A 27559-nucleotide genomic window follows, 5' to 3' on the forward strand; every position below is an offset into this window, starting at 1 on the left:
CTTCCATCACTCTCGGGATGATTCAGGTACTCAGGGAGACACTCGATGTTGGGCATTACGTAGGCACCGGACACGGGCTTGTCTTTCAGAGGACGGGAAGGGCCACAGGGACAGGGTCCATATCTGTCCCCCTCCTTGTGTTCTTGGTGCCCGGCGCAGGGCCCGCCCACTGTGGGCCCTCACTACATGTGTGTGTCATCGGCACGGAATGAACGAGTTTAGACTCTCCAGCCCCATAGCTCCCAGCCCTTGCTGTGTATCTGAGTAAACTGCAGGAGATCTGAAAGACTAGACTGGGCCAGGGCACGCTGGGGAGCTTCTTGGTGGAGGAAAGGTGGAAACAGAGGGGCCAAACTTCATGAGGGAAGGACATGGCTGGTCTTGTTCACTGAGTAGTGGACCTGAACTCACGCAGCACACAGCAGGGGTGCAAACTTGCTGAGGACAGACTTGAGCATGTGATTCCCACTCTACGGCCTTCTTGTGGATAGATGACTTTGCATGGTCAGAGCCCTCCCCTTATTTCCAGTTTCTGTGTATGTTATGCTCCACTCTGCAGACACCATGTGCAAAGGGCCTCTCAGAGCACCTGGTTCTCATCTTCTGAGTTCCTCTGAGCATCTCAAATGCCCCATCTCTCATGGGCTGGCACACCTTTGCACCTGCAGATCTCTGTTTTGGAAATAACTCTGCCCACCCCATCCACTTCCCTAGCTCCTACTCATCCTTCAAGATTCAGCCCACGTGTCACCTCCTCTTGAAAGCCTTCCTGGCTTCCTCCTCATCTTCCTTAGGCTGTGTGGTAGCACAGCAACCTAAACAGGCTTTATCGCAGGACTTAGCCCAATATACTGTAATCATTCTATTTCTCAGCCCCACACTAAACTTCATGAGGACAATGAGCACCGCCATCCTCATTTCTGTATGTGTGCCTAAGTAACATTTGTTGTGTTATGTCTGATTACACATGATGTATAGTGAATTACAGGCAATTTGGAAAATGCACAACCACAAAAAGGAGAAAGAGAAAATACCTATATCCCCCCACCCCTACTCGGATAGAAAAATTGGTCATATTTTGGTTAATGGCCTCCCACTTTTTACACCTGCACCCTATACATTCATATGTTTCTATGTTTTGTTGTGTGTTTTTACAAAAGAGACGACGTCATGCTCTCAGCTGCTCCTCCTCCCACAGCCACTGTCAGGGCCCCCAAGCCTCCCTCAAGTGAACACACAGCGTAAGTAGTAACAAAGCGCTCGCTCATCACTGTGACCCTGTTTGAGCCACTCTGCTGTCCCCAAAGGTTTTCTTTAGAGAAAACCTGGAGGTGTCAAAGCATACTGTTCAAACTGTTTCATAACCTGCATTTTAAAATTAATACGGTTTGAACATCTTCCCATGTCAACAAATGGAATACAACAATGTATTAATGATTCCACAGTAGCCAGTCATGGAAGTACACCATAATCTACTTAAATAATAGCCCCATCACTGGTCACTTGCATGCTTCCAGTTTTTCAATATTACAAACAATACTCTGAGGAACACTACTGTAAAACTTCTAACATATCTAAAATTCTTTTTTTAGAATAGATGATTAAGATTGTAAAATTAATGGGCATATTTTAAGTCTTTTGATACATATTAACAATTTGCTCAGAAAAACACTGCTATTTTTAAATCTCACAAGTAGCATAAAAAGAGTGCCTAATTCCCCAACACAATTGCCAACAGTGAACATTACACTGTTCTTTTCCACTTAGGGAAGTAAAAATAGTATCTATGTTCGTGCTAAGTACACATTTCATGATTGAAATGAATGAATGAATGCACTGAATCAAAGCACTAGGAAGAGCAAGGAACAGAAATACGAGTAAGCTGGCTTTACCGGGACTATCCTGGTATACCCAGGGTTATACTCTGGAAGTCTCGGGGTAGAGACAGCCCCAAGAGAAGTTCAGCAATATGAATGATATAAGGCAACTGTGATCAATGCTAAGAGGAACCAAGACATACAGGGATCCAGAAGCGGGAGAACTCACCTCTGGCTGAAGAAATTGAGACATGCTTCCGTGGGAGGAAGGGCATTGGCAATGGGCGGTGAGGCATTTCCGGGTTCTTATCTAAGCTAGAAGTCCAGTGTTTAGATGGCCCCGAGGCCCTATTTCTTTCTCCTCTCTGACCTTAGATGCCTATCTGACAGTCAAAGAGAGTTGGGCTGATGCTGTTGGCTTTATAAACAGCATGTGACACCAATCAACAACAGCTTCGGGCCCTCCTCTTCCCCAAGCTTGATTTCACAATCTCTCCAACACGCCTGCTCTCCCTCCACTGATCCAAGAAGTGATGCATTCAAGGTTACTCCCTACCTTGGGGGCAGCATATGGGCTCCACTGGGCATGTTCAAGATGAGCACTGATGACTGCCAGTGTGTTGCTCTTTGTGTTTATAAAAAAATTAACCTCCCTCCTTAAAGAAGTCAGAATTACTTTAAAAAGTGTTTGAGTTGTCAGAGTAACTACATAAAATATGAAACACACTGTGGGTTTTTTTTCTTTTATTTCACAAAACAGTCAAGGAAGAACTCATCTGTTTAGTAAGAAATATTTTGCTCATTAGCTGGTGACATCATTGCCCTCTGAAATGAGGAGATTTTTGTCAGCATACGGAAAAAAAGATGAGATTCCATTCTTCTCCCAGAGGTGCAGTGTAACAGTGAAATAATCTCTCTGGCAGTTTCAAAATTAACTAGTTGTTGCCAGATTTGAAGAAAGAGGAGGAGGAGGGGGTGGCAGAGAAGATAATTACATGATACTTTTATTTGGAAAAAGTGTGTGAGAATTTGAGGTAATATTACCATCCTCTAGGGGCAAAGGCTTGTTGGTACTTAATTCACTTAAGAAACTGTTAAAAAACTAACTGTAAAACCAAAGGAGAAGCAAACGGACGCTACATTCCACAACACACTCTACTCTTTTTCTTACACTCACGAACTTTGAATTGCTTTTAATGACCCCCAAAATATTGCTACTTTTCCCACAAGAAAGAGGGAGAAAATATAAGACCACAGGAGTCCTACAACCAAGTCTATGGAGAGTTGGATCCCAGGTAAGCCCATCCATCTCAATTCTGCACATTGCCATTGAGCAGAGAAAATCCCTTGCCTTCTGAAAGGGGTGGGCAGAGGAGAGAGGTAAGTGGAAGAAAGAGAACTGACTTCCCTTTCACTCTGTACACCTTCGAAGGCTTTTTCTGCCTGGGGTATGTCAGCCTGCCCATCGCTCAGAGCACCCTGCTGTTCATTTAAAATTGGTGAGCTATGGTAACAAGTGATGCAAAGGCAGTCAGCAGCTCTACAGGTCTCTCTGTAAGGAGCAGGGTAGTGTTATCCAAAGCAAATCTATGGTGTCAGGCATATCGAAAACTAAAGCAAAACACCAAACCCACTCGTTCCCAAATGCATTCGATTCTCACACAGCCCATGCCATGGAAAAAGGATGACTCAGAACAAGACTGCCAAGTAGGGCAATTACAAATGCATTTGAGTCTAGTTTCTGGAGCTGCTGGAAGTTTTCATCCCAGAATCGGTAAGTCTCCCAAGGGACTGGGTGGTGTTTGCAGTCACATTACTTTTATGGCATCTAAGACTGATTCACGAATCAGGCATGATGACTTCTCGGACAGGCCTGCCAAACAACCTTGTCTAGGCACATGACAATGTAGAAATACTGAAAACTGATGGAGCCTAAATGGCAACAGAGGAAAGGTGTGGACACCGAGTTCTTTCCTCCAAGCCAAACTTAGGCCACCAGGTTGGCACAGTCATCTGTTGAAGCTGGAGGCAGGTGGGCCAATGTCACCTCCTAGATTCACGATCTATAATCTTAACATAATTGTCCTTATGTTTGTAGAATAAATAATAAGCAAATTTATTTCAATTGAATTGCTTCAATAAGAAAACTTAGTTCCAAAGTGAAGAAATCTAGGCTGAACCCTTAGAAAAGGAATCATTTAGAGCTAGAAAGGTTGTTTGTGGTCATCTAATTGGCAAAACTCTCAGGTCAGGATGACTGCTGAAAGCTGAACCACAGAATATCTTCCCATAACAACTAATGAAGTGAGCAACAGCGTCCCCAAAAACAAAATTAGTGAAAACTAGCAAAAATATTCCACCAAGAGCAGCCAAACAATTATTATTAGTTTCACAGACTAATATATTAAACTTTAAAACTCCATCATCAAGGTAATGAAAAAATTTCTGAAGACCGATGGAAAAGGCCCTTGATTCTCCAGAAGGCAGACTGATAGGAATTTTGAGAATTATTTCATATAACTTCAAATCCAGAAGGAAGGAAACTGTGTGGCCATCTTTGTCTTTTTCTGATCTAGGAGCAGTAGAAATTGCTTCAGGAGAGTAATGAATGAAATATGGAAAGTCAATAGTAAGGCTGATCCTGATTGAAATAAAGCCTCTAGAAATTCACCAGGAATTGGAGAAATGAATTAAAGGTAGACTGGATATGCCCCACCCACGGCCCCACCCATTCCCCCATCCATAACCAAGCAATGTGAACCATGATGCAGCACATTTAACAAAATCTTAGGCGAGAAGGCACAGCACGGTACCCAACGAAGATCACATTCCACTTCAGTGGGGTTTTCCCCTTCCCTGGCCATTACATCAGGCCATAGCAACAATAAACATGAACGGACCACAAAATGAAGTGCTCAACTCCAGCTTGGAAGAAAGGAAAACAACCTGTTGTCAGCATGGCAAACAGGTCAAAAAGTAATCTTCGTATTATAAGCACAAATAGAAAATCCGACCTGAGCTACCGAAGCATGATCGAGGAGAAAAGAAATGCATGACAACGATTCAAACAAACCACACCAGGACAAAAAGAGACAGAGAGAGAAAGAAAGCATGGAAAAACACAAAGATCCCATCTTTTGATCCCATCTCTCTATCAGAGAGAAAATACAACTCAAGGAGGGGGAAGAAATTCCTAATAGTTGTTTCACTCTATAAAATATTTAATAAGAACACAAATTCAATTAAACGAGACCTCATAGACCAGATGAAAAACACGAATGATAGGAATTTAAAAACGGCTGTCATAAGGAAATAGATAACCAAAACAACCTAGTACAGAACCAATTTGTAAATAAGAATGAGCAAAGAATAGAGCTATACCCTAGAAGTCAAAATATTGATACAGAGAAAAGTTGTATTATTTAAATCCATTTTCTCATATGATCCAAGCTTTAAGATTCACCCAGCTCCTCAACTAAGCCTCTGACCTTGCTGCTCCCTCTACCTGACACACATTTCTCTTTCTTCTCCTGGTGAACTCCTTGGTTTCAGCCACCTTCTCTGGGAAGGCTTGCCACGCTCTCCTCACTGGGGCTAAATGGAATTTCTGTGTGTACTTAATACACTAGGTAGAAATATTCCAGTTAAGTCCTGAACCATGCTAAATCTACTTGTCTGTCTCTTCTTCTCAAATATAAACCCGTGTGACAGGGACTGGCATGTGGTAGGTATTCAATAATGTTTGCACAATGAATGAGTAAAAGAATCTTCAAGATGGCATTCTTTCACCTTCACTCTGGGTCAGAACTGCAGGGCAAGAAGTGTCCTTTTAGGAACTAATTATGCAATACCATTGGCATTATACTAGTAATAGTATAATCAACAAGGGCTGACAGAGGGTGTGGTATGGTGCGAAGAGAGAGAGTAATAGGGACAGAGAAGAGAAGAAAGGAGTATTTCTACAGAAATCATTCTGTGAATAATTAGAATTTCAACTAGAATTTGGTTGTGTTAAAATACTGCTTTCCAAATGAGTGGCACTGTCTGATGACTGATTGCAGTTCTAAGAATTTTGATAAAATGGGCAACTGTGATGACTTAAAATTCAAATGGACGTTAAATAAGTGATGGGCAGCCTCAGACTTCAATCAGCCGGCTCAGGCTGGAGGTGGCCCTCAGTCTGGAGCCTGCTCATGAACCACGAGAGGGCCTGGGTGTCTCTCCAACTCAGCCATTACATAAGATTTGGCATTAGGGCAAATGATTTAAGGAGGAATTAACATGTGACGAATCAATTTCATTAAACAAGTGATGGAAATCCTCTCCTACCCCAACCTCTCTGAGGTTACTCCCAAAAGCAAAACAAGAAATCGGCATTGCAAATCTAAATGCCAATCCTTAACCCAGATCATATTACGAGTATCTGCACTTCGATATAATCGTCTAGTGGAGGAAATGTGGTATATATGTTTTGCATTCATATATCAGGTCGGATGAATGAAATTGCCATTTTTATAAGTCAAAAGCTAGTATCTACAGTTTCATATAGCTCAACCTAACATAAGAAACAGACCAGAATGTATCCAATAGCTGTCCCAAATTTTAAAACATTGTAAATAAGTGCCCTCAGATTATGTTGTACCAGGATACTTTATTGTTATTTGTGTTCATGTCGCCCTGACATGTCAAAGAGGGTCTGCAAGCAGTACCCTCAACTCCCTGTAACTTTACCAACCAATGAAGACAGAGATAATAGCTGGTTAGTTTGTCAGGTGCATAGAGCTGAACTTCCAGCTATTTCTGGACCTGCCATGAGAGTGCCCTCCAACAGAACAGCTATGGAAGCCACACCCACACGCCCAACGCACCCACCCTCATCAGCACTATAATCAGCACTATACGGCCCTAGATCATTTCAGTACAGTTAACTGCCTATTCTTCCCAATAGTAACCTTAAGGCCCAGTATGATTACTGAAATCATACCAGACCCACCCTTAAACCCACTTAAACAATTACACCTTCTGAAACAGAAAATAAACTGAGTATGTGTTTGGTAAAAGCCTGATCAAGTGAGCATGCACTATTTACCTTAAGCTTGTCTGGCCAGCTCTAGCCATCTGCCGCGATACATAAGCCCTGCTGCCGTGTTAATGGCATGTACAGATGGACTTTTACAGGAACTCAAGTATTTTAAGAATAGCAGTTAACGGAAAGGTAGAAGAGCTTCCCACAAAGGAAAAGAAGCTGGCATTCATCGGGTATTCACTGTGTGCCATTTAATCCTTGCAACACCCATGTGGGACACATATGCTTGTCTCTATTTTCCAGATGAGGAAACTGAGGCACCAAGAGAGGAAACTGAGGCACCAAGAGATGAAACTGAGGCACCGAGAGATGAAACTTGCCCTCAGATGCAGAGCCAACAGGTGGTAGAGCTGGGATCTGAACCCAATCTGACTCAACTGTGTGGGATTCACCAGCCCCCTCGCCTGCCCACGTGGGCAAACACCTGGCTTTCCCGAGGCCAGCTCCTCGTTTCTGTCTAACTTTGTTTAAAGATGACAATCTTAAAGGACTCACAGGAAACACATGCCTCAAACTTTGGCCCTTGTCCCAGGGAGGAGACGGGGGACGGGAGGGTGGCACGGAATGAACGACAAGAAGACATCTAGGCAGTGGTTCTCAGTCAGCTCATATCCACTTAGAACACAATTCATCTTTCTCCAAAGACTCCACAACGTTGTTCCAACGGACCAATTTTGTCTCTTGGTCTCACCATAAGCTGCAGGTCTAAAGAATCATTACTTTTAGTCTTCTGAAGGGGATTTTAATCTGTCCCTATTTTATTAGCATCTTAGTTTCAAAATAACTTTTATTAAAATTGAGTAATATTTCTTCCTGTATATTCCCACTCAGCCAAATAAAAAAAAATTTATAGAAAGTATCCATAAAAGTCTGAATAATCATCTGAAGGTTCCAAGTATGCATTAAAAGACCAGAACCAATAAAAGTTATTTTTAACATGGTTACATTTAGAAAGATTTAGAAAAATGTTAGTTATCCCAGCATAACGTAACACAGGATGGTATAAAGAATTGCTGGTATCTGTCTCAAGAATACAGGGTATATATGCCTGCTGAAAAATTATTGCTAGGCTGTGTTTCTCCTTCTTTCTCCTGGTGATATTACTTCTGGTAAATTTCTTCTTCTGTTGAAGAAGGAAAGAGGTGAAGCACACATCCAGTCATCCTGTCTTTAAGCCTAGCTAATACAACCATTAAAGCTCCAACAAAGAGGATCTTTTTCTAGCCACAAATCAAAACTTACTTTGCCAATTAGAATCCTTTTAAGCTGAAACTCCTGTATTAAAAGTCATGAGAAAAATTCTCTAGGAAAAGATACAAAAGAAAAAATACAAACACCATTAAAAGCAAACAGTTTATTCAGAAATGTAAGCTATTTTTATGCATGGAATCTACCTTCTCTTAAATTTCCTTATAAATACAATAATATAGAGAAGAAAAACAGTAGAAAGAAGGTCAACCATTGTCTTGATGATACCTTTACCGTACCTATAAAGCCAAGTTTAATACCATGGTGTAAGTGAATCTTCACATAATTTAAGCATCCAATAAACATTCACTCAAAGTCAGCAAAAATATGAAAATCATATTTTTTAAAATTGCTGGGAATGTCTACAGGTGGGGGAAAATTTTGTAAATTCATCATGTGTTATCATAAAAGAAAGTCTTCTTTTAGGGTCAGATTTCCCCAAATGAAGAAGCCAATGATACTGATTAATAGTCTCTTTTAAAACTTTTGAAATAGAAAAATAAAACTTCATAAATTTTATAGACATTGTCTAGAAGTTCACCCTAATAAAACAAACATATCCAAAATAAACACGTTAAGAGTAGACAATTTTTTAAAAATTTGGTTCAATGCATAATACTAGACTCTAAAAAGAGCACCATGAATATGCAGACACCCCTTGGACAAGCAGAAAGATGCACCACCCTGCTCTCAAAGGGGCACCCTGTGATCAGCACCCTGTGAGCACAAACTCTGCCCTCCACCACATTCTGGATGAAGTGATTAAATCGTTAGTTAGCCTTTTCTTTGGCCATAACAGAAATTAAACCATTCACCACAAGAACCACTAAAAAGGCAACTTTGTGGCACACTCTCCTGGCTTTCGGCACATTATCTTTTAGAAAGTTCTAATTTAGATGAGGACTGTTGCCACCTCTTCTTCCAAAACAGCAGACCTGAATCCTCTGGCTTGAAGACAATGGCTCTAATTTAGGCAGGTGAAACGCCTCTGAAAAGCCAAAGTAAAACCCATCTGCTGGGGAGGGACAAGTTCAGTTTATAATTTTAGAAAGCCCTAAAAAGATTTGAGTCTTGCATCATGCCACCCAAAACATCTGATAATATGGGGATATTTTAGTTGAGACCTTGAAAGTCCCCCATCAAGGAAACACTTAAAATAGTATTTTGTAAAAAGTGGAAGAAGTGACCACTTGGCATTGTGTCTCTGTTACCCAAAATCTGGGATCCACTTCAACCACACGGCTCCCCCGGACCTCAAACCAGGTTAATGGCAAAGATATACTTAGAGTTGGAATGAAAGTCTGTGAAGAGATGCAAAGATGGATGTCAGGTATTATAATACCATCACTGTTATAACATTAGAGCATTTTTTGCACAAGTATTTCCCAACTCTAAATTTCCCCAAATGTCCAAGCGATCTGTTATGAAATGATGACTTGCTTTACAAAATAACTCAATCACAAAATATTTCACCCAAGTTGCTTCATCCTAGTAAGGAGCTCCAGATACAGAAACACAATTCCAACTTTTTCTGGAACACATTTTATATGGCGTGAAACAACAGAATGGGACCAAAATAGATGTTTGCAATGGACCCTATGCGCTCTGTGCTTTGCTGTCCTTGTTGTTACTTTAATTTTTTTTATACATTATACACTTTTTAAAATAATATAAATAGCATCATAATCAAATAATTTACCATTTGACATTTTTTGGAAAGATGTTTCACTGCAAGCATTTTAATTAATATTTAAGCACCAAGTAACAAATCACCAACCCGTATCTATGAATTTTGTAAAAACACAAAAGCTATGATTTACTAAAACTTATGCTTTGAGTAAAAAACTATAAACCCCAGTAAGATGGAGAGCATAATTTCTTTAAACATATTCTTAACCAGAAGGTAAACCAAACCTCAAGGCACCAAGTTGAAAGCTTAAAATGAGAACTCTCACCACCTTCCCCCCGTGGAGGCAAATGGAAACAAAATTTACCAAAATAAAATAAAAAATACTAAATCAACATTCAGATACTTAACAACAAATTGAGGACTCAACCAGGAATTCTTTTTCAAAACTCTAACCCTCACAACAAAAGTTTGTTATTAATGAAAAACAGCAGAGGAACAGATTCTCCTCTGGCAAAGAGAAAGCTATTTTTCACTTCCCCTGGTAACTATCTTTAGTACTTTACACTCTTGGAAACCAGGAATGTGAATATAGATTTATTGTGAAGCAACACGCAATGATCGAGTGCCAGTTATGGGGGTGGGGAAGCCTATGAAATCAATGCAAATGACATCCTAAAGCACGGCAGGCATCAATATAGGCATTGAGGTCTGGTGACAAAGGCCTTGTGATCCCCGCAACTTTCATGGCCTGGGCATTCCCGACTACGGCCAGTGGGCTATTTCCATCTCAGTATAGAAAAGAATCAATGGAAAATTGAAAAGGCCTGGCTCTCGCACAAAAGATAATCAAAGCGCCTAACCATGGCGGCTGGAGTAGGACACAGTGGGAATTATCTGAAATTAATTACTCTGCTATCAGGCAAATGCAGCATATAATTGAGAAGGAGTATTTTGGATGGTGTTTCTTGCCGAGTCCACATAAAAACAGGGCAGATTAAAGTCAGGGTGGGAGGGGCGAGCATCACGTACATTAGGATTACAATCAAGGTCAAGCGAACTTCAGTACCAACGGTGGTCAGCTGTAGCAACGAACAGCAGGGCTGGAAGCGGGTGTGGGTTGTTTGCACAAAGTCAGCTAGCAAAATACACAGGCTAAATAATCCTGCTTCAGAAACTCTCTCCATGGCCGAAGAGCCTGTCTTCACTCAAATCTCACACCACAAAGAGAAGCGACTCCAGAGCTTCTGGAAGATTGTGCTGCAAGTGGAAGGAGCATATGGGATTCCTGGCCCTTCATCCAAACAGGACAGGCTGAATTTATTTTTGAGCCAACTAGGAAGAAATAGTTTGCTAAGAAACTAATAACATAAGTATGTACATGACATCTCGCGTCTGCATGAGCATGTGTGCGGGTGGGTCTCACCTCGGCACTGCAGGGTAAACTCTCCAGGCAGGGGCTCTCTCGCCTTCTCCTTCACCTGCTTAATTTGGATATCTGGCACTGTGCCTGGTCCGTAGCAAGCGCCCTGTAGATGTCTCCCAAGTGAAGAAACCAACCCTCGAGAGAATGAATGTCCAACTTCTAAGAAGCAGCCATTCCATTCTGACAATTTCCATCAAGGCGATGGTTCTAACTCACCCTCCGACAGGGGTCCAAGAAACCAATACTTAATAACGCTTTCTTAGCAGCTCGTTCACAATGCCTGTAGTCCTCAGTTCATATTAACTTTCCCTATATGACACTACTCTCTTCCCTTGCCATCTAAGTGTGTGAGGTTTTACTCCAGTCCTGTTGCTCTGAATGGACAAAGTCATAACCTTTCTCGTGACTCAGATGCTATTAATCAGGACAGGATACAGTGAGTCGGATACGAAAGGACCCACTATGGACAACTGGGTCTTTGTGCTCTCCCTCGAGCTGGGTCTGAATCACATTAGTCCTGAGTTACTGTATTTATTGTCCATGATTCCGTAGGTCCATGATTTACATTTATATTGTGTTAGTCTTTAGGACTCGGGGATAAGAGACCCAAGAAGACAAACTGGAAACTATGGACATGGTTCTTTTGATTACCTCATAGTCCCTGGACACACTGCTGGCTAGCGTATGACACATTTATTATTATAAATGGTAACGTCTCAGTCTCTTCCACACAAAAGCAAACCCGGCAGGGCCTTCAAATTAATAATCCTTCGGGGTGTTTTAGGTGCAGTGGAAATCTGCTGCTTGATTCAGGAAATTAGGGAAAAGAAGGATGTGGGAGGGTTCTATTAACTTCTGATAAGCCATCATTTGTTGCTTAGATGCAAAGAAAGGGTAAAGATTGAGTCTGTGGTTGCAAGCCATAAAACATGCTCTTAAAACAGCCAGGAAGGATGCACATTCAAAGACAACTTTGCTTATTAAATATTTCTCTAACACGCTATATGAGGTGGATGCTGAGTTAGGCACTCACTGGAGACACAAAGACAACACGATATGCTTTTCTTGTTCAAGAAGCTCACGATTTCCATGGAGGCTGAAAAATATACAACTAGTTCTGATACTCTAAGATAACTGTTAGGTTTGATGGCTAAAGCTAGTTTAATAAAAGCACAGAATAGGAAGCAATAAACTATACTCGAGGAGGTTAAAGAAAGTTTCACAGACGAGACGGTCGTTGGGCTTCACCTTGAAGGATGCATAGACTTCCACCTAGAAAAACCTGGGGGCAGACACTTTAGGTGGAGGAAATTGCATGAATTAAAGCAGAGAGTGTGAACATACAAAGCTGGTTCAGTAATGCATGCAGGGTCCAACGCGGCCGGAGTGGAGGCTACTGGGAGAGAAGGGTGAAAGATGAGAGTGGAGAAATTGATTAAAGCCAGATCACATCGGGGGTCGAGTGTGCCAAAAGTTTGGAATTCATCTTACAGAACCGGAAAATCCTCAAGCTTTTTTGAAACATGTTGATTGCAAGAAAAGAAGTATGTTTTAGAAACACGACTGGTTGTGGGGAGCATGGACGGGGGGGACAAAAGACTGCAGACATGGAGGTAGAGTCGTTCCCAGATTTTAAGGAGGAGATGACCAAACAAAATAACTATATAATAGATGAGAAAGGATGACTTCCTCCATTCTCGCTCCATGCAGGTTGATGACGGCACCATGAAATGTCTGTTTGAAACACTGGAATTTTAATTCCTACAATCCCTGAGGAACTCCTAGTTTAATAAGCACTGTTTGGGTCACATTGAAACAGCATGAATAACAAAAGGCATCCAAATTGGAAAAAAGTAAAATTATTTCTGTTCACAGATGACATGATCTTATATAAAGAAAACCCTAAATATTCCACACACACACACACATCAAAACTGTTAGAGATAATAAATTCAGCAAAGGTGCAGGATACAAAATCTACACTCAAAAATCAGTTCCATTTTTATACAGTAGCAATGAAAAATCTGAAAAGAAAATTAAGAAAACAATTTCATTTATAATAGCATGAAAAAGAATAAAATACTTAGGAATAAACTTAACCAAGGAGGCAAGACTTGTACAGTAAGAACTACAAAACACTGCTCAAAGAAATTAAAGATGATATAAATAAAAGGAAAGATACCCTGTGTTCATGGATTAGAAGACTTCATCTTGTTAAGATGACAATACTACCCAAACCGATCTACAGATCCAATGAAATCCCTATCAAAATCCCATGGCATTTTTTGCAGAAACAGAAAAACCCATCCCCAAATTCACATGGAATCTCAAGTGACCTGAATAGTGAAACAATCTGAAAAAGAAAAATCAAGTTGGAGGGCTCACACTTCCCAAGTTCAAAACTTACTACAAAGCTACATTAATCAAAACAGCATGACACTAGCAAAAGGACACACATATATAAACCAATGAAATAAAAGAGAGAGCCCAGAAATAAACCCTCACATACACTGTCAATTAATTTTCAAAAAGGTTCCCAAGACCATTCAATAAAGAAAGGACAGTCTTTCCAACAAATGGTTCTGGGAAAACTGAGTATATACCTGCAAAAGAATGAAACTGGACTCATACATATATGTATGGACTCATATAATATGCAAACATTAACTTAAAATGGGTCAAAGACAAACTTAAGAGATAAGAGTATGAACCTCTTAAAAGAAAACATAGGAGAAAATCTTCATGACACTGGATTTGGCAATGATTTCTTGGAAATGATACCAAAACATAGACAACCAAAGAAAATATAAATCAGACTTAAAAATCAAAAACTTTTGTGCAGGGGTCTACCAAGAGAGTGAAAAGGCAACCCACAGAACGGAAGAAAACATTTACAAATTATGTATCTGACAAGGGGTTAATATCCAGAATATATAAAGAACTCCTACAACTCAACTGTCAAACACAAAACAATCCAATTCAAGAATGGGCAAAGAACTTGAAAAGACATTTCTCAAAGATATACAAATGGCCAATAAGCACATAAAAAGACACTCAACATTTCAGGCATTAGGGAAATGCAAATCAAAACCAAAATGAGATGCCATTTCATACCCATTAGGATGACTACTTTCAAAAGAAAGGAAAATAAGTGTTGGTGAAGAAGTAGAGAAATTGGAACCTTCATCCACTGCTGTCAGAAATATAAAATGGTACAGCCCCTATGGAAAACAGTATGGTGGCTCCTCAAAAAGTTACACATAGAATTACCATATGATCCAGAAATTCTACTCATAGGTAGATACCCAAAAGAATTGACATCAGTGACTCAAACAGATATTTGTATACCAAAGTTCACAGCAGCATCGTTTACAATAGCCAAAAGGTAAAACACCCAAGTGTCTGTCAACTGATGAACGGATAAACAAAATGTGGTATATACATATGGTGGAATATTATTCAGCCACAAAAAGGAAAGATGTTCTAGTGTATACTGCAACATGGATGAACCTTGAAAACATTGTGCTAAGTGAAATAAACCAGATACAGAAGGACAAATATTCTATGATTCCACTTATATGAGGTACCTAGAACAGTCAAATTTATAGAGACAGAAAGTAGAATGATGGTGGCCAGGGGCCAGGGGAAGTTATATCCCCTTTGAGAATGGGGAGTTACTGTTTAATGGTTATGGTATTTCTGTTTTGGACAATGAAAAAGTTCTGAAAGTGGGTTGTAGTGATGGTTGCACAGCAATGTGAAACTACTTATAATGTGAATGCTTATAATGATAAATTTTAAATTAACTTTACTACAATAAAAAAAAAAAGCATGAATAGCACCATTCTCGCTGTAAATGAGTCTATCGGGTAAAGAAAACTGAGTAACACGTAAGAAAAGACACTTCTTGTCAGATCCATGTGGGAGTTGGGAGATGCGAAAAGAAATCACAAAGCTGAAATTGTGCAGGCTTTTCCGTTTGAGTAGAGGTGGTCAAGGCGCTCAGAGAGGGCAAACTTACGTTGCAGTTTGATGAGCCATCGAATGCGGGGTAAGAGCCGTCTGGCCAGTCTGCAGGGTCCAAGGCAGCTGACTGGCGGTGCTGGGCCTCGTACTCCTTGAGCTGCAACAAGAGGAAATGGGAATGGCGGCCACTGAGCAGCAGAGAGCACGCTGGGCACCTTCTTCATGCTAGTGTTAGTGACTCAGTGCCAGGCAAAGACAACGGTCCCAAAACCGAAAGGGAGGCACGTGCCTTACCCTACGGGTTTTCCTCTAACTCAAACCAAGACTCGATGGACTCTGTCATCTGTTCCAAAAAGAACTTTGATTTTCCCACTGTCACATCCTCCAGCGTCAAAACTCATCTTTGTCAGTTCAATTATTAGTTTGAAAACACAAACTGTCTGTAGGTGGCCTCTGAATTACCTCGCGATACACTCCCTTTGCAGAAGACACAATGTGGCAGAACACGGACATTTTAGCAAAACAGAGGTGGAAGCCTGAAACTGATTTTTAAAAATTGCCTGCTTTTCTTGTTCTAGACCGCTTGAAGTTACCAGTTCAATGTCATCACCTAACAAATCTTATGGGATTTACTGGGATGCCTGTGGATGAGAGGAAAATAACAGAATATCTAGAATATGTTCAGAGACATTTAAAGTTCGGGTTTAGAAACGAGGTTTCTACTTTTTGAAAAACGTAGAAATATAAGTGAAATATTACAGAAAATTAGCAAATTTAACCTGGCAGAATTAGAGGAAGGATCTTTTGAAATGGCAAATGGGAAAAACTCCAGGTGTGTTTTCATGAAACATACAGAAACTTAACTCTGCTACATAATACAATTAGATTGTAGTAAAATTCTATCATAAAGCAGTTTTTAGATATGAATTTAAGACATTGATCAAATCTTGTTCCATGAATCAAGCCACTAAAAAAATGAAATGATCGGAGCTGACAGTACAGGAGACGGTGTCAGGTCTGTCCTCAGCCACCAGAGCTATGTGGATGTGCCAAAGCCACGACCCTGACAACATCCCTGTAGGAAAAAGCAACTTTCCTAAGCGTTATTTCTACTATTAAATTCTTTTCTGTGCACACATGCAACAGGAGATGGACCAGGGGAGGTAGATAGTATTGGTTAACCAGTAAGAGCTTGGCTGCAGAACCAAATACCGGCTGGGAGCCCTTGGGCAAATTGTGTAACCCCTCTGTGCCTTGGTTCCTCCACCTGGAAAATGGGAATGACAATAAATCTACCTCACAGGACTGCTTCCAGAATCAAGCAAGCTAATGCAGCAAAGCTCTTAACACACCACACCTATGCCATAGAATTATTATGAAAGGGTTATTACTGTCACCCTTGTGGCTTCAAATAAATGAGAACTCCAAGTTCACAAAAACTCCAGGTATTGGAACTTTTGCTGTTAGGGGCACTAATATCATTTTGATCTTTCTAGGACATTAGGGGCATGAGTATTGTTGTAATCTCTTTATAGTACATTTAATTTATGTATTAGAATGCTTTTTCCCTACAGATATCCTGGTTTCTGAAATGCTACATTCTCCCTGTATGATGGCAACAGCTGCCAGCTGCAAAACAGGGTTATCATCTGTTTTCTTAGGTCAATGCTCTGCTTTTATACCCAACCTTGGCTGCAACTCCTAAGAGCCACTAAACAAGCTTTATCTGTAATGAAAACAAAAGAAGACAAATTCCTTACTAGTCAGCCATAAACAGAATTAATATATTTCTTCTGCTATCTGTCCATTTCCATCATTTATTTTGGGGCCTAAGAGTACATGTGCTTCTTCTGATATAGATTCAAATCTGTGCCCTATTCAAATTTCCACTACTTTTTTAGTTATCCTAATTCCAAAACGCTGTGTGTTTTAGAGATCTTGTCATAAAGCAGGATCTCTAAAATTTTTTTAAAGGGAAAAACCCTGGTCATTATTTACATAATTATATTTTTTATACTCCACTCTGCTCCCAAAGAAGTTTTTTTTTTTAAAGATTTTATTTTTCCTTTTTCTCCCCAAAGCCCCCCAGTACATAGTTGGATATTTTTAGTTGTGGGTCCTTCCAGCTGTGACATGTGGGATGCTGCCTCAGCATGGCCTGATGAACAGTGCCATGTCTGCACCCAGGATCCGAACTGGTGAAACCCTGGGCCACTGAAGCAGAGCCCGAGAACTTAACCACTTGGCCACGGGGTCGGGCCCCCAAAGAAGTTTTTACTTAAATATAATTTCATGAAGGAAAGACAATTGAAGATTTCATTTGAGAGTTCATACATTTTAAAGCAAATTTATAGTTTTAATTTAATTACAGAAGTTTTAAAATAATGACATTTTAAAGTGTGTGTGTGTCTGTCTGTCTGTCTGTCTGTCTCTCAGAAGGAAATACTCCCTTATAGCCTAATTCCCCTCATCTCATAGTCGAACTCTATGACATGATTCTTAGCGGGATGGCCATCTTTAGTACATTCATGCTTATTCTGTCTTAAAGACTGTTAGGGAAAGAGATCGAAAATGTTCCCATTTCTACGAGAGCTTACCATAAAGAACATTTCTATTGTATCCAATCTAAATGCCCTCCAGTTGCAATTTTAATTCGTTTCCTTTTATTCTGTCCTTAGTAGAGATTAAAACAAAACTCTCTTCGGTACATCCTGAAGCTGCACTGCTTAACAATCCTCCATATGCTTGAGCACAGTGATTAAGTTCCTTTCTGCTTCTTCTCTGAGATAAATCCTTACCAACTGCACCCCATGGGACCTATTAAAAACACCCTCAGTCATTTGCTGCTATCCTATGGACTCTCCATCAGCCCCTCTAGTTGTCCAAATCTCAGTGATTGATGCACATTAGCTGTTACAAGGAAATAATTCAACAACAAATATAGGTTCCCAGTTCATAATCTTGTCCTCTGGTATACCAGATGCCCAGACACTCCTTACAAACTGTCTACCTATTGCCCGGATACTGTAGCTGTGGGCTCATACCTATACCCTGCTCTGGAGAACCATCCACGGTTGGCTGGAGCTGTCTCTCCAGAGACGCCTACAAGGCTGCTCCCTCCTCTCCAATCAGTTTTCAGCCTCCTTCTCTCTGGCAGGACCAACTCTATAATGAAATTCACCTTCCAGAGTTCCCCACTCCCTAAGGAGTCAGGGCTGAGGTTAGACTTCTCCTGAAATCACATCTCTGTCCAGCTTCCTCCTCTGCCTCATGCTCACCTCCCTCACTCCGAGGCTTCTCCTGAAAGCTTTCCTTCAATAAACCAGGTGCATGAGAATCCTCGTCTCAGGCTCTGCTCCTAGGGAGCCTGATGTCTGAGAGCTGGCATTGAGAAAAGTTCATGATGCCAAAACACCAGTCCAGTCAGTGACACACATCAAGCACTTTTTATTTTTAAATCCCTTAAGAACTTTATCTTGGATTTTCACACAGATATGACCTTGTGGAACCAGACACATGTTTATCAGATGGATAAATAGGTAATATTTAGCAATTAGATCAAGTTACATGAGCAATCTTTAGTATTAATAGTTATGTTACCTTTTAGGAAATATAATTACTAAATTATGGTCATAGATCTCTCTCAATTTCCTACAGACAGCGCTTCCAGTTAAAATGACAAAGGACGTATTTTTCTATAACACAGTTCCTTCGTTGCTGAGTATCATCATACTGAAACAATACTGTTCTCTTTTATCCAAAGCTTTAAAAGTGAGTTTATTCCCCACCCTCCCATTCTCACTCACTCACCACAATAATTTCCCAGATAAATGAACATCCTGTGGTTTCCAAGTATCTCATGGGCTTTCCATACCTTGCAGAACTAGGCCAAGATTTGAATACCCTGAACTGCCTTGCCAAGAGGTCTGTATGCTTTAAAATCAGCACCCGGAAGTTGGTTATTTAGAATATGCCAATTACCTAGATCCCTGTCAACAATTTTTTTATCAGGAGCTTGGCTTCCTTAAAGCACACGGAATAAGTATCCATCACAAACTATTAGAAAATGTTTGAAATGCCATTCGATTTGATGGAACTATTCAAGCACTAAAATATACAAATCCTAAATTGAGCTGCTGTCTTTGTAAATTACACACACACAAAAATCAGACAGAGCTATAAACTTCATCTTCTTCAAATGCTTTTGCCGCTTACAGTGTGTGTCACACATTAGTTCCTTGTAGCCTTTTTCATTTTGATCTTTGTATCAATAACCGTGTTTTCTGGGGTGTGAACCATGGCTTTATATTTCACCGGGGGAAAATATCCATCAGTGAGATCAAATTCACATAAACAAAGCATAGTAGACCAAATTGTCTTCATTTGAACATAGGCAAAATTTTCCCCAATGTGAGGATGTAACCAGCTCCAGACAGCACACAGGCGAACTTCACTCCTCATGCTGAGTTGTCCTGTCAGGATTAAGGTCTAGACACTCTGCCCAGGGGTCTTTAAGTCTTTGATTGACAGTGGGAGACACACACAGAGGATGTCCTGGGGGAAAGGTACCCCCATCACGGTCTGTGGAGCTGCGGCAATTGTCATCCTACTCGTTACAGGATGTCTAAGTCTTAAGGTCTGTTTTATACAGGGATCAAGGCCATAAGTTAAAGGAGGCAGATTCTGCCCCGCAGACTATTTTCTGCTCTACATAACATACTTCTTGAAGTGTTTTATCTCTGGCCAAAAAGCAGCCCATCCAGGCAGTCCCAGTTGAGGATGCTTGCTGCCCTGCCGACAGCAGACCAAAAGCCCCCCGCTACTGCCTCATCATGAAAGGACGCCCACCCTTGTGTGCAGAGTCTAGTCCAGGTTGGAGAAGGTCATCAATTGTTTTGTTCTATCTGTTTCCAGACTGCCTTGTAGAAAATATTCTTGATCTCTTGATGAGCTGTCCTTGCACCTGAAACTAGACAAAGAGAGGCAGCCGACCTGGCAGCAGACAGGATGCTTGGCTAAAATCTCAAATCAAACCTGCCTAGAGCTGCGCCACCTTCTCATGGAGACGACTTCTGACTTCATGGAGACGACTTCTGACTTCCTGGCCGTGTAACCAATGGCTAGCTGTCAAAATTACGGGCTCAGAAAGACCTTCAAACAAATCTTTTTCTCCCCAACTCTGAAAGTATTCCTTTGTTTCTTTTTCAATTATAGAAATGTGCTACCAACAGAGGGCTATGTGAAAGCTACTTTTCAACATTTTCTTCTGCTCCAAGAAAACCGGATTAGGCACACCACACGCAGCCCCCTTCCCAAACAGCGGGGTTGTCAGACAACTGGAGACGTCTTCTGCATTCAGGTCTTCATTTTTACAATTAAGAAAGCAGTGCAGCAGCACCATTCCCCAGAAGGTAAGTAAACGTCTTGCCTGCCACGGTAAAACTAAATACAGGCCCATATTTCTCATATGCATTTTCTAGCAATGCAACTGGACTTTTCGCCCCAGCTGGTAGCTGGGCTGGGTGGCTGACGGTGTGGTGGAGCAGGAGGACCACACTGAGGGTGAAGGGGCAGGCATGGGTGATCAGCAGCCTGGACAAGAGGTTGCCACTTGTCACCTGCTCCATCGCTGCCCCAGCACCATTTTGGTCCACCTGAGACGCTGGAGGCCTAGATCACTTCCACTCCTCCGAATCGACAGAGTGAGAGAAGCTGGCAGATGGGCGTCAGGGGGTGGCCCTGATCCTCAGGTCTCCTACTAAACCCAGGCCCACCTCCCTCCCCTCAAGGGCTTTTTTTCCCCGCATTATTGTCTCAGCGACAAATTAAACTTTTAGAGTCAGAGATACGTAACTAAATTAAGTATGCACATCAGTGTTTCAAGGTTTCACATCTTCAGGATTCTACTTACTGGTAAAGTCATAATTCATTCAATGGTTCCTGAGTGACTTGAAAGTTTTCATTAATTGCTAAACCTGCCCAATTGATGACTTGTCTACACAGTGCCAAACCAGCCATCCACAGTGAAAATCCAGACTCAATCAGTCAGTTTGTTAGGCAACAACAAAGCAGGAAATCTCCGAATAATTGCTGTCACACGATCGTAAATGCTACTCCAGGGTCCTAAAGGTTAATTAGGCTTCCTTTAGAGCCTAATTTAACTCACAGCAGAAAATATCATATAATAAACTGTAATTAATATCTGCTTAGAAATTAAAGTAAGCAAAATTTTACGGTAAAATATCTAGAGTTTAACCTTTAGATTATTCAGAGTTTACCTTATGAAGGCATCTTATAGAACTGACGTTTATTAGTTGTAATATATTCAGTTTTTCTTTGGTTTTTATTTAACAATTTCTCAACATGGATTACATTTTTATCAATCTTTGTACAAGGTTTTTGCAATGGCATTCAGAGCATCTCTTTCCTCATTAAAGTGGTCCACAGCTCAAAAATATTTGCCTTCATTCATCCATGTAGTCAATGAATGTGGAAATTTAACCTCACAATGTGGAATGCTTGTATTAAGTGAATAGAATGGAATAAATATTTTCTCTGATAGTCTGGGGATGTGATGACCACCCAAATGTCACCAAAATACTAGTTTAAATAACATATTCCTATACCCTTTGATGTTCCCACCCTAGTCTGTTCACGCTGCTGGAAGAGAATACCGGAGACTGGAAGCTTATAAATAACAGAAATTCCTCGCAGTTCTGGAGGCTGGGAATTCCCAAATCAATGTGCTGGCAGAGTTAGTGTCTGGTGAGGGCCCACTTCCTGGTTCACAGATGGCCATCTCCTCGTCTCGTGTCCTCACATGGTGGAAGGGGCAAGGGAGCTCTCTGGGGCCTGGTTTAAAAGGTCATCCATCCTACTCATGAGGGTTCCGCCCCCAGGACCTAATCAACCCGCAGAGCCCCACCTCCAAATAACATCATATTGGGAATTAGGATTTAACATATGAATCTGGGCAGGACACAACATCCAGTCTATAGCAGCCCCCAACCATTTTTAAATGTAAGGAGGTCACGCCCTCGCAAGCGTAAATCAAGCGTCTGCACTCTTACCCTAGCGAGAGCTTCTTCAATGGTGATCATCTTTTCCTTGACCATCATCATCAGCTGAATCCGTTCCTCATCACTCATGGTTATCTCGCTTGCAACATAACCCACATCTTCTCCTAGAGATTGAAGACAAAGAACATCAGGAAGGAAAACAAGAAAGAGAAAAGAGAATGCCCACCTTGAAAGTTTGCCATCTGGGGCAAGAGAAGGATGTTATTCAGGGGCACTGTCCAGCACTGTGCATTACTGATGGAGCAACAGGAGAGGTAACAGGATGCTTTTTAGGAAGCCAGAGAATCCGTCTTCTTGAGAAACAGGCTCCAACAACATGTGGATGTTGCTATAGAAACAAATCCCTGAAAATGGTCAGTTTGTGATGCAGGGTCTAGTGGAGGAGTTCTGGAAGAAACCTGACAGGGAGTTTGGAGTTAGACGTCAGGCAGGGACCTAATTTAATGACCCAGCTAGAGCAGACAAGCATAACAAGGCTCCTTCGGCTGAGGGCTCTGTGTCCTTCCATTTGAAATATGAACAAGAAGAAAATAGGGGCCAGCCCTATGACAGAGTGGCTAAGTTCGCGTGCTCTGCTTTGGCGGCCCAGGGTTTCTCCGGTTTGGATCCTGGGCGCGGACCTGATGCCACTCATCAGGCCATGCTGAGGCGGCGTCCCACATGCCACAACCAGAGACACTCACAACTAGAACACACAACTATGTACTGGGGGGCTTTGGGGAGAAGAAGAAAAAATTTTAAAAAATTAAAAAAAGAAAGCAGACTGGCAACTGATGTTAGCTCAGGTGCCAATCTTTTAAAAAATCAAAACAAGAAAATATTTTTGCAGAAGAGTGGGAGGGTCCCTCTGCCATGACAGAGAAAGGCAAGGTCACAGAGTCAGCTGTGGGATACAACCTGCAGCCTGGAGCAGCCCCAGATTCCTGCTAAGCTATTCAACCATTGTCGTTCCTCAGAGAATAAGCGCAAATAACTAAGATCACAGGTGTAAAGTATTTTGAGTCCACTGGCAGGAAGGCCCTACATACGTATATATCTGAAAGCACCACTGTCATAAATATGTTTCCAAACCGTGAGGGGAGCTCTAGTTCCAACTTAAAACTGAAGGCAGCCAGAACTGCAGAGGAAAAGAGAATCCGCTTATTAGGATCCTTCGAAAGTGTTTTCCTACACACCAAATAGACTGCCGTCACCTCTAATACATGTGAGCCACATTAGGCTGCGTGCCTGTGGTCAGCACGTGGGCTGTGAAAGCCTTAGGTCAGGGAAAGTGGGCTGTATTTTGCACGCTGGAAATAGCCCTCATTCTAGTCCCTCAACTTTCTCCTTCTGCCCTCTTTCCCATACATACCTTACTAGCTTTGGTGTCACTCAGACGCTCAGCTGTGGTTTCATTTGCCCTTGATGTAAGTACAAGAGTCTGGCTGCAGACTTGCAGGAGCACATTGCAGGCAGAGCCTACCCTGAAATCCATGTTCCCCCGTGTTTCTCTATCTCATTTCCATTCTGTAATCAGTCAGCCCAGAAATACCACTCCAGCTCCCCTCGCCACGCATCTCCTTGTCCGGGAAGAACAATAGCGTGTGCCGGGTGAGGGAAAGCCTGCTGCTTTCATTCATTTTCCTGTCTGCGTCACCTCCAGCGGTGCAGGGGATGAGCGGGGCTGGCTTTTTAAAAAAGTCCATGTGAGCTGGTAAACTGTTGGCTTCCTCGCTCCATCCCTCCGTCCCTTTCTCTCTCTTTCTCCTTTTCTTTCTTTCTACATAAGACTTTGTTAGAATCCAAAGTTTGCTTTGAATCACAAGGGATCCTGGGTGTGTACCAAAAGGAAAAACTGGGAATGTTTGCAAATAACTCCTTCAAAGCAGAACAACTTAAAAAAAATCACCCCATTGAATGTTGCCAAGGAAACCAGGTGTGCCACTGACATATCTGCTGTCATGCCCACTTTTCTCCTTTCCATGTGTACGAATAACTGTGGAGGCATTCTGAACAGGGAAGGGCACTAAGATTTTGTGAAAGAAAACAAGTCATGTGACTGATAAACAACAAAAAAACTTTCATCTAATGATAACCTTATTCAGCCAGACCGGAATCTGGAAGTGGCTTTTTTCTATTCCTTCTCTGAATGCCGAGGAAGCATAAATTATATAACTGAGCCTCAAAGGGATGACATATTTACTCACTATATAAACAACAACAAAAGACACAGGGAGGGGAGGGCAGGGCTCCCTCACAGAGCAGCCGAGCAAATTCCCATGACGTCAGACCATTAGACAGTCTCCAGGGGCAACGACCCCATCACTGTCCCTGCCACAGAAAGCACCAGGAGTTCAGGAGATCGCAAAGGCTCCAGGGGGCAGGGCAGGGGGAAGGGTCCAAAATCAACAAATGCTATGACTTTCTAGATCCTTTTAGCTTAGATCTTGGGGAGTAAAGGTCTGCCTGAGGTTGGTGTGACTGAGAAATCTAAAGATTTGGTCTTTGCTGTCAGATCTACGAAAAGAAAGGCCTGCCAACTCTTCCCAATTTATTTGACTTAAAAAAAAAACAAACCCTGGGACGAAGTCTTAAAGGAACGAGAGGAATGTCAGAAAAGTTGAACATTTTATGGGCACATGCAATGAGTTAGTTATTCTAACTTGCAGCCTCCATTTAAATGAGCGGCACAAGCTTCTTCATATTTTAGAGCTAAAAGGACCTACTGTCCGCCAGCTGTGTTACAGTACCTTTTGAAGTCTGCCTCATTATTCCTTTCTGGTTCTTTCGGAAGTTCTGCCAGAAATACTTATTTTTCTTCTTCCAATCTCCTTTTCCTTTAAAAAAAGAAAAAAAGGCACAGCAATAAATTCATTAATAACAAAAGTGGCCTCTTCCTTATAATTCAAAGCTTGTAGGAATACTTTGATTTCACAGGAAGACAGTTTTTCTCTTTCAGTTTGTGAAAGACTTGGAAAAGCCTATAAAGCTGTTTAAAAGAAATGCAAATTTCCTAGGAGCAAGAAACGGGGCAGTAGGGTTAGGATGAGAAATAAAGAAACATCAAAAAGGCAGACAAAACATGTATTCTTATATTCACTTTGATGTTTGTTTAACTAGCATTTCTAATTCTGCCTTGTCTTGTGGTATACTTTCTCCCCTTTGGTCTCAGCCACAATTATTTCAACGAAACCAGAAATAGGATATTTGAAAAAGTTCGCTTTGTTTTGTCGTTCTTCCTGTAGTTGGTCTACCCTTGATTTATTTCTCTTATCCCAGAATTATGAAGAGAACAGAATGGTTGGCATGTCCTGGGCACACAGGTCCACAGAGCTGGGTCCACAGGTCTGAGGGGTTGACCCGCACTGTTTCTTGAAGGTGTGGCATTTCCATGGGTTTAGCCACAGCATGGGTGGGGCAAGATTCCACCTCCCACGCATTCAGGCACCTGGTGACCTGCCTACATCTTACTCAGGGCACAAGGACAAGAAAAGCAGACTGCTATCCTGCTGTGACATCTCCCAATTGGGTCCCCCTCCTGCCTCCCAGCCTTCCCAGACTGTCCGGGGCGACTTTCAACTGAAAACAAATTCCCTGCCATAGCCAGACATGTTTAATATCTGGCAGGGTTCTGATCACCAATAATACGTAATATCTTTTAAAAAGCAAAGGGAAAGGAGGCGAGTATGTAAGATGAAAGGATAGAATAGTCTTTTATTCCCTAAAAATGAAATGAAAGCAACAGCAGTATCTGCTCTGTGGAGACGTGGCACACCCAAAGCGGCAGCTTCGTCACCACCTGGTGTCTGGTGGCTCCGCGGCCACTGGAAACAGGGCCCGGCAGAGTCATGCACTCTTGGTTTCCACAGTCTAGACCGGTGGTGCCAGGCGATGCTGCATGAAACAGACATGCGAAAACCCCGTCCACAGTGCCCCAAGCCAAAAAGGGCATCATTTGTCAAAACAGGATGCCCTCGTTTAAGTTCTGACAAGCCTCAGAGCTACAAGAATGAAACCAGAGCCGGCCAGCCTGAGACTGACTGCCTGTGTGCTCAGAATCTGGAAGGGCTCCTGTGGCCTCTGGGATACACACTGCGGCAAGGGGCACCAGGAAAGGTTAAAACAGAAGCAGGATTACCACTAATTCAGCCTTTCTCTCGGGCAATCTGGGAACAGAGAGCATTTCTTTGACTGTAAGCTATACTCCCTTCCTCTCCCATTTTAATGTTTCTGAAATGGAGGTGCAACTTAAAAAATAAATGGTAACATTTATCCAGTACTTACTCTATCCAGGCACTTTGCTATCTAATGTTATATCTCATTTAGTACTCATAATGAATATATGATGTATTCTTGTTCCCATTTAGTGGATCAGAAAACCGAGGCTCAGGGAGGCAGGTGACTCGCTCAGGGTCCTAACTACTAAGTTGGTAGAATCACGATTCAAATACAAATCTATGCCAGATTTGAGCTCTCATGCTCCTAACCATGATTACCTTGCCAAGTTCCCTCTGACCCAGGCAGAGAAGATGGTGCTCCATCAAGAGTGGATTTCATAATCAAGGAAATATAAAATATTTAACACCTTAATGGAGAGGTTGTGGAGAAAAGGGAACCCTCATATACTGCTGGTGGGAGTGCAAACTGGTGCAGCCACTATGGAAAACAGTATGGAGATTCCTCAAAAAATTAAGAATAGAACTACCATACGATCCAGCTGTCCCACTGCGGGGTATTTATCCAAAGAACATGAAAACACGAATGCATAAAGATGCATGCACCCCTATGTTCACTACATTATTCATAATAGCCAAGTTGTGGAAGCAACCCAAGTGCCCATCAACAGGTGGATGGATACAGAAGATGTGGTGCATATATACAGTGGAATACTACTCAGCCATCTAAAAAAAGACAAAATTGTGCCGTTTGCGACAACACGGATGGACCGTGAGGGTGTTATGCTAAGCGAATATGTCAGACAGAGAAAGACAAACACTGTATGATTTCACTCATGTGTGAAAGGTAGACAAACACACAGATAAGGAGAACAAATTAGTGGTTACTAGAGTGAAAGGGAATAGGGGAGAGGGAAAAAGGGGTAAAGAGGCACATATGTACAGTGACGGGTGAAAACTGGACTGTTGGTGAGAACGATGCAGTCTATACAGAAACTGAAATAGAGTGATGTACACCTGAAATTTACACAATGTCATAAGCCAATATGACCTCAATAACATAAGATATATTATATATAACACAATATAAATTACATATACAATTATATTATATATATAAAGGACACGATCAGGGATAGGCTCAGGATTTTTACAG

The 27559-nt window shown here is 41.6% G+C and overlaps 1 protein-coding gene and 1 pseudogene across 14 annotated transcripts in view; both read right to left on the reverse strand.

The window, feature by feature from the left end:
• Nucleotides 1-27559, reverse strand: part of SASH1 (SAM and SH3 domain containing 1) — a 300681-nt gene that overhangs the window by 43488 nt on the left and 229634 nt on the right. For 13 of the 14 annotated variants that reach the window (XM_008539539.2, XM_070602972.1, XM_070602966.1 and 10 more), the window contains 3 exons: nt 24979-25065; nt 22241-22353; nt 15226-15327 (listed from right to left, as the gene is read on the reverse strand). In XM_008539539.2, the coding sequence (XP_008537761.2) occupies nt 15226-15327; nt 22241-22353; nt 24979-25065 (302 nt within the window). Of the gene's footprint in view, nt 1-2046; nt 2201-15225; nt 15328-22240; nt 22354-24978; nt 25066-27559 lie in introns of those variants that run through there. The other variant, XM_070602975.1, reaches the window with a different exon arrangement.
• On the reverse strand, nt 19299-20936 carry LOC103563867 (lanosterol 14-alpha demethylase-like; annotated as a pseudogene).

Source organism: Equus przewalskii, chromosome 32 (genome assembly GCF_037783145.1).
Source record: "Equus przewalskii isolate Varuska chromosome 32, EquPr2, whole genome shotgun sequence".
NCBI lineage: Eukaryota > Metazoa > Chordata > Mammalia > Perissodactyla > Equidae > Equus > Equus przewalskii.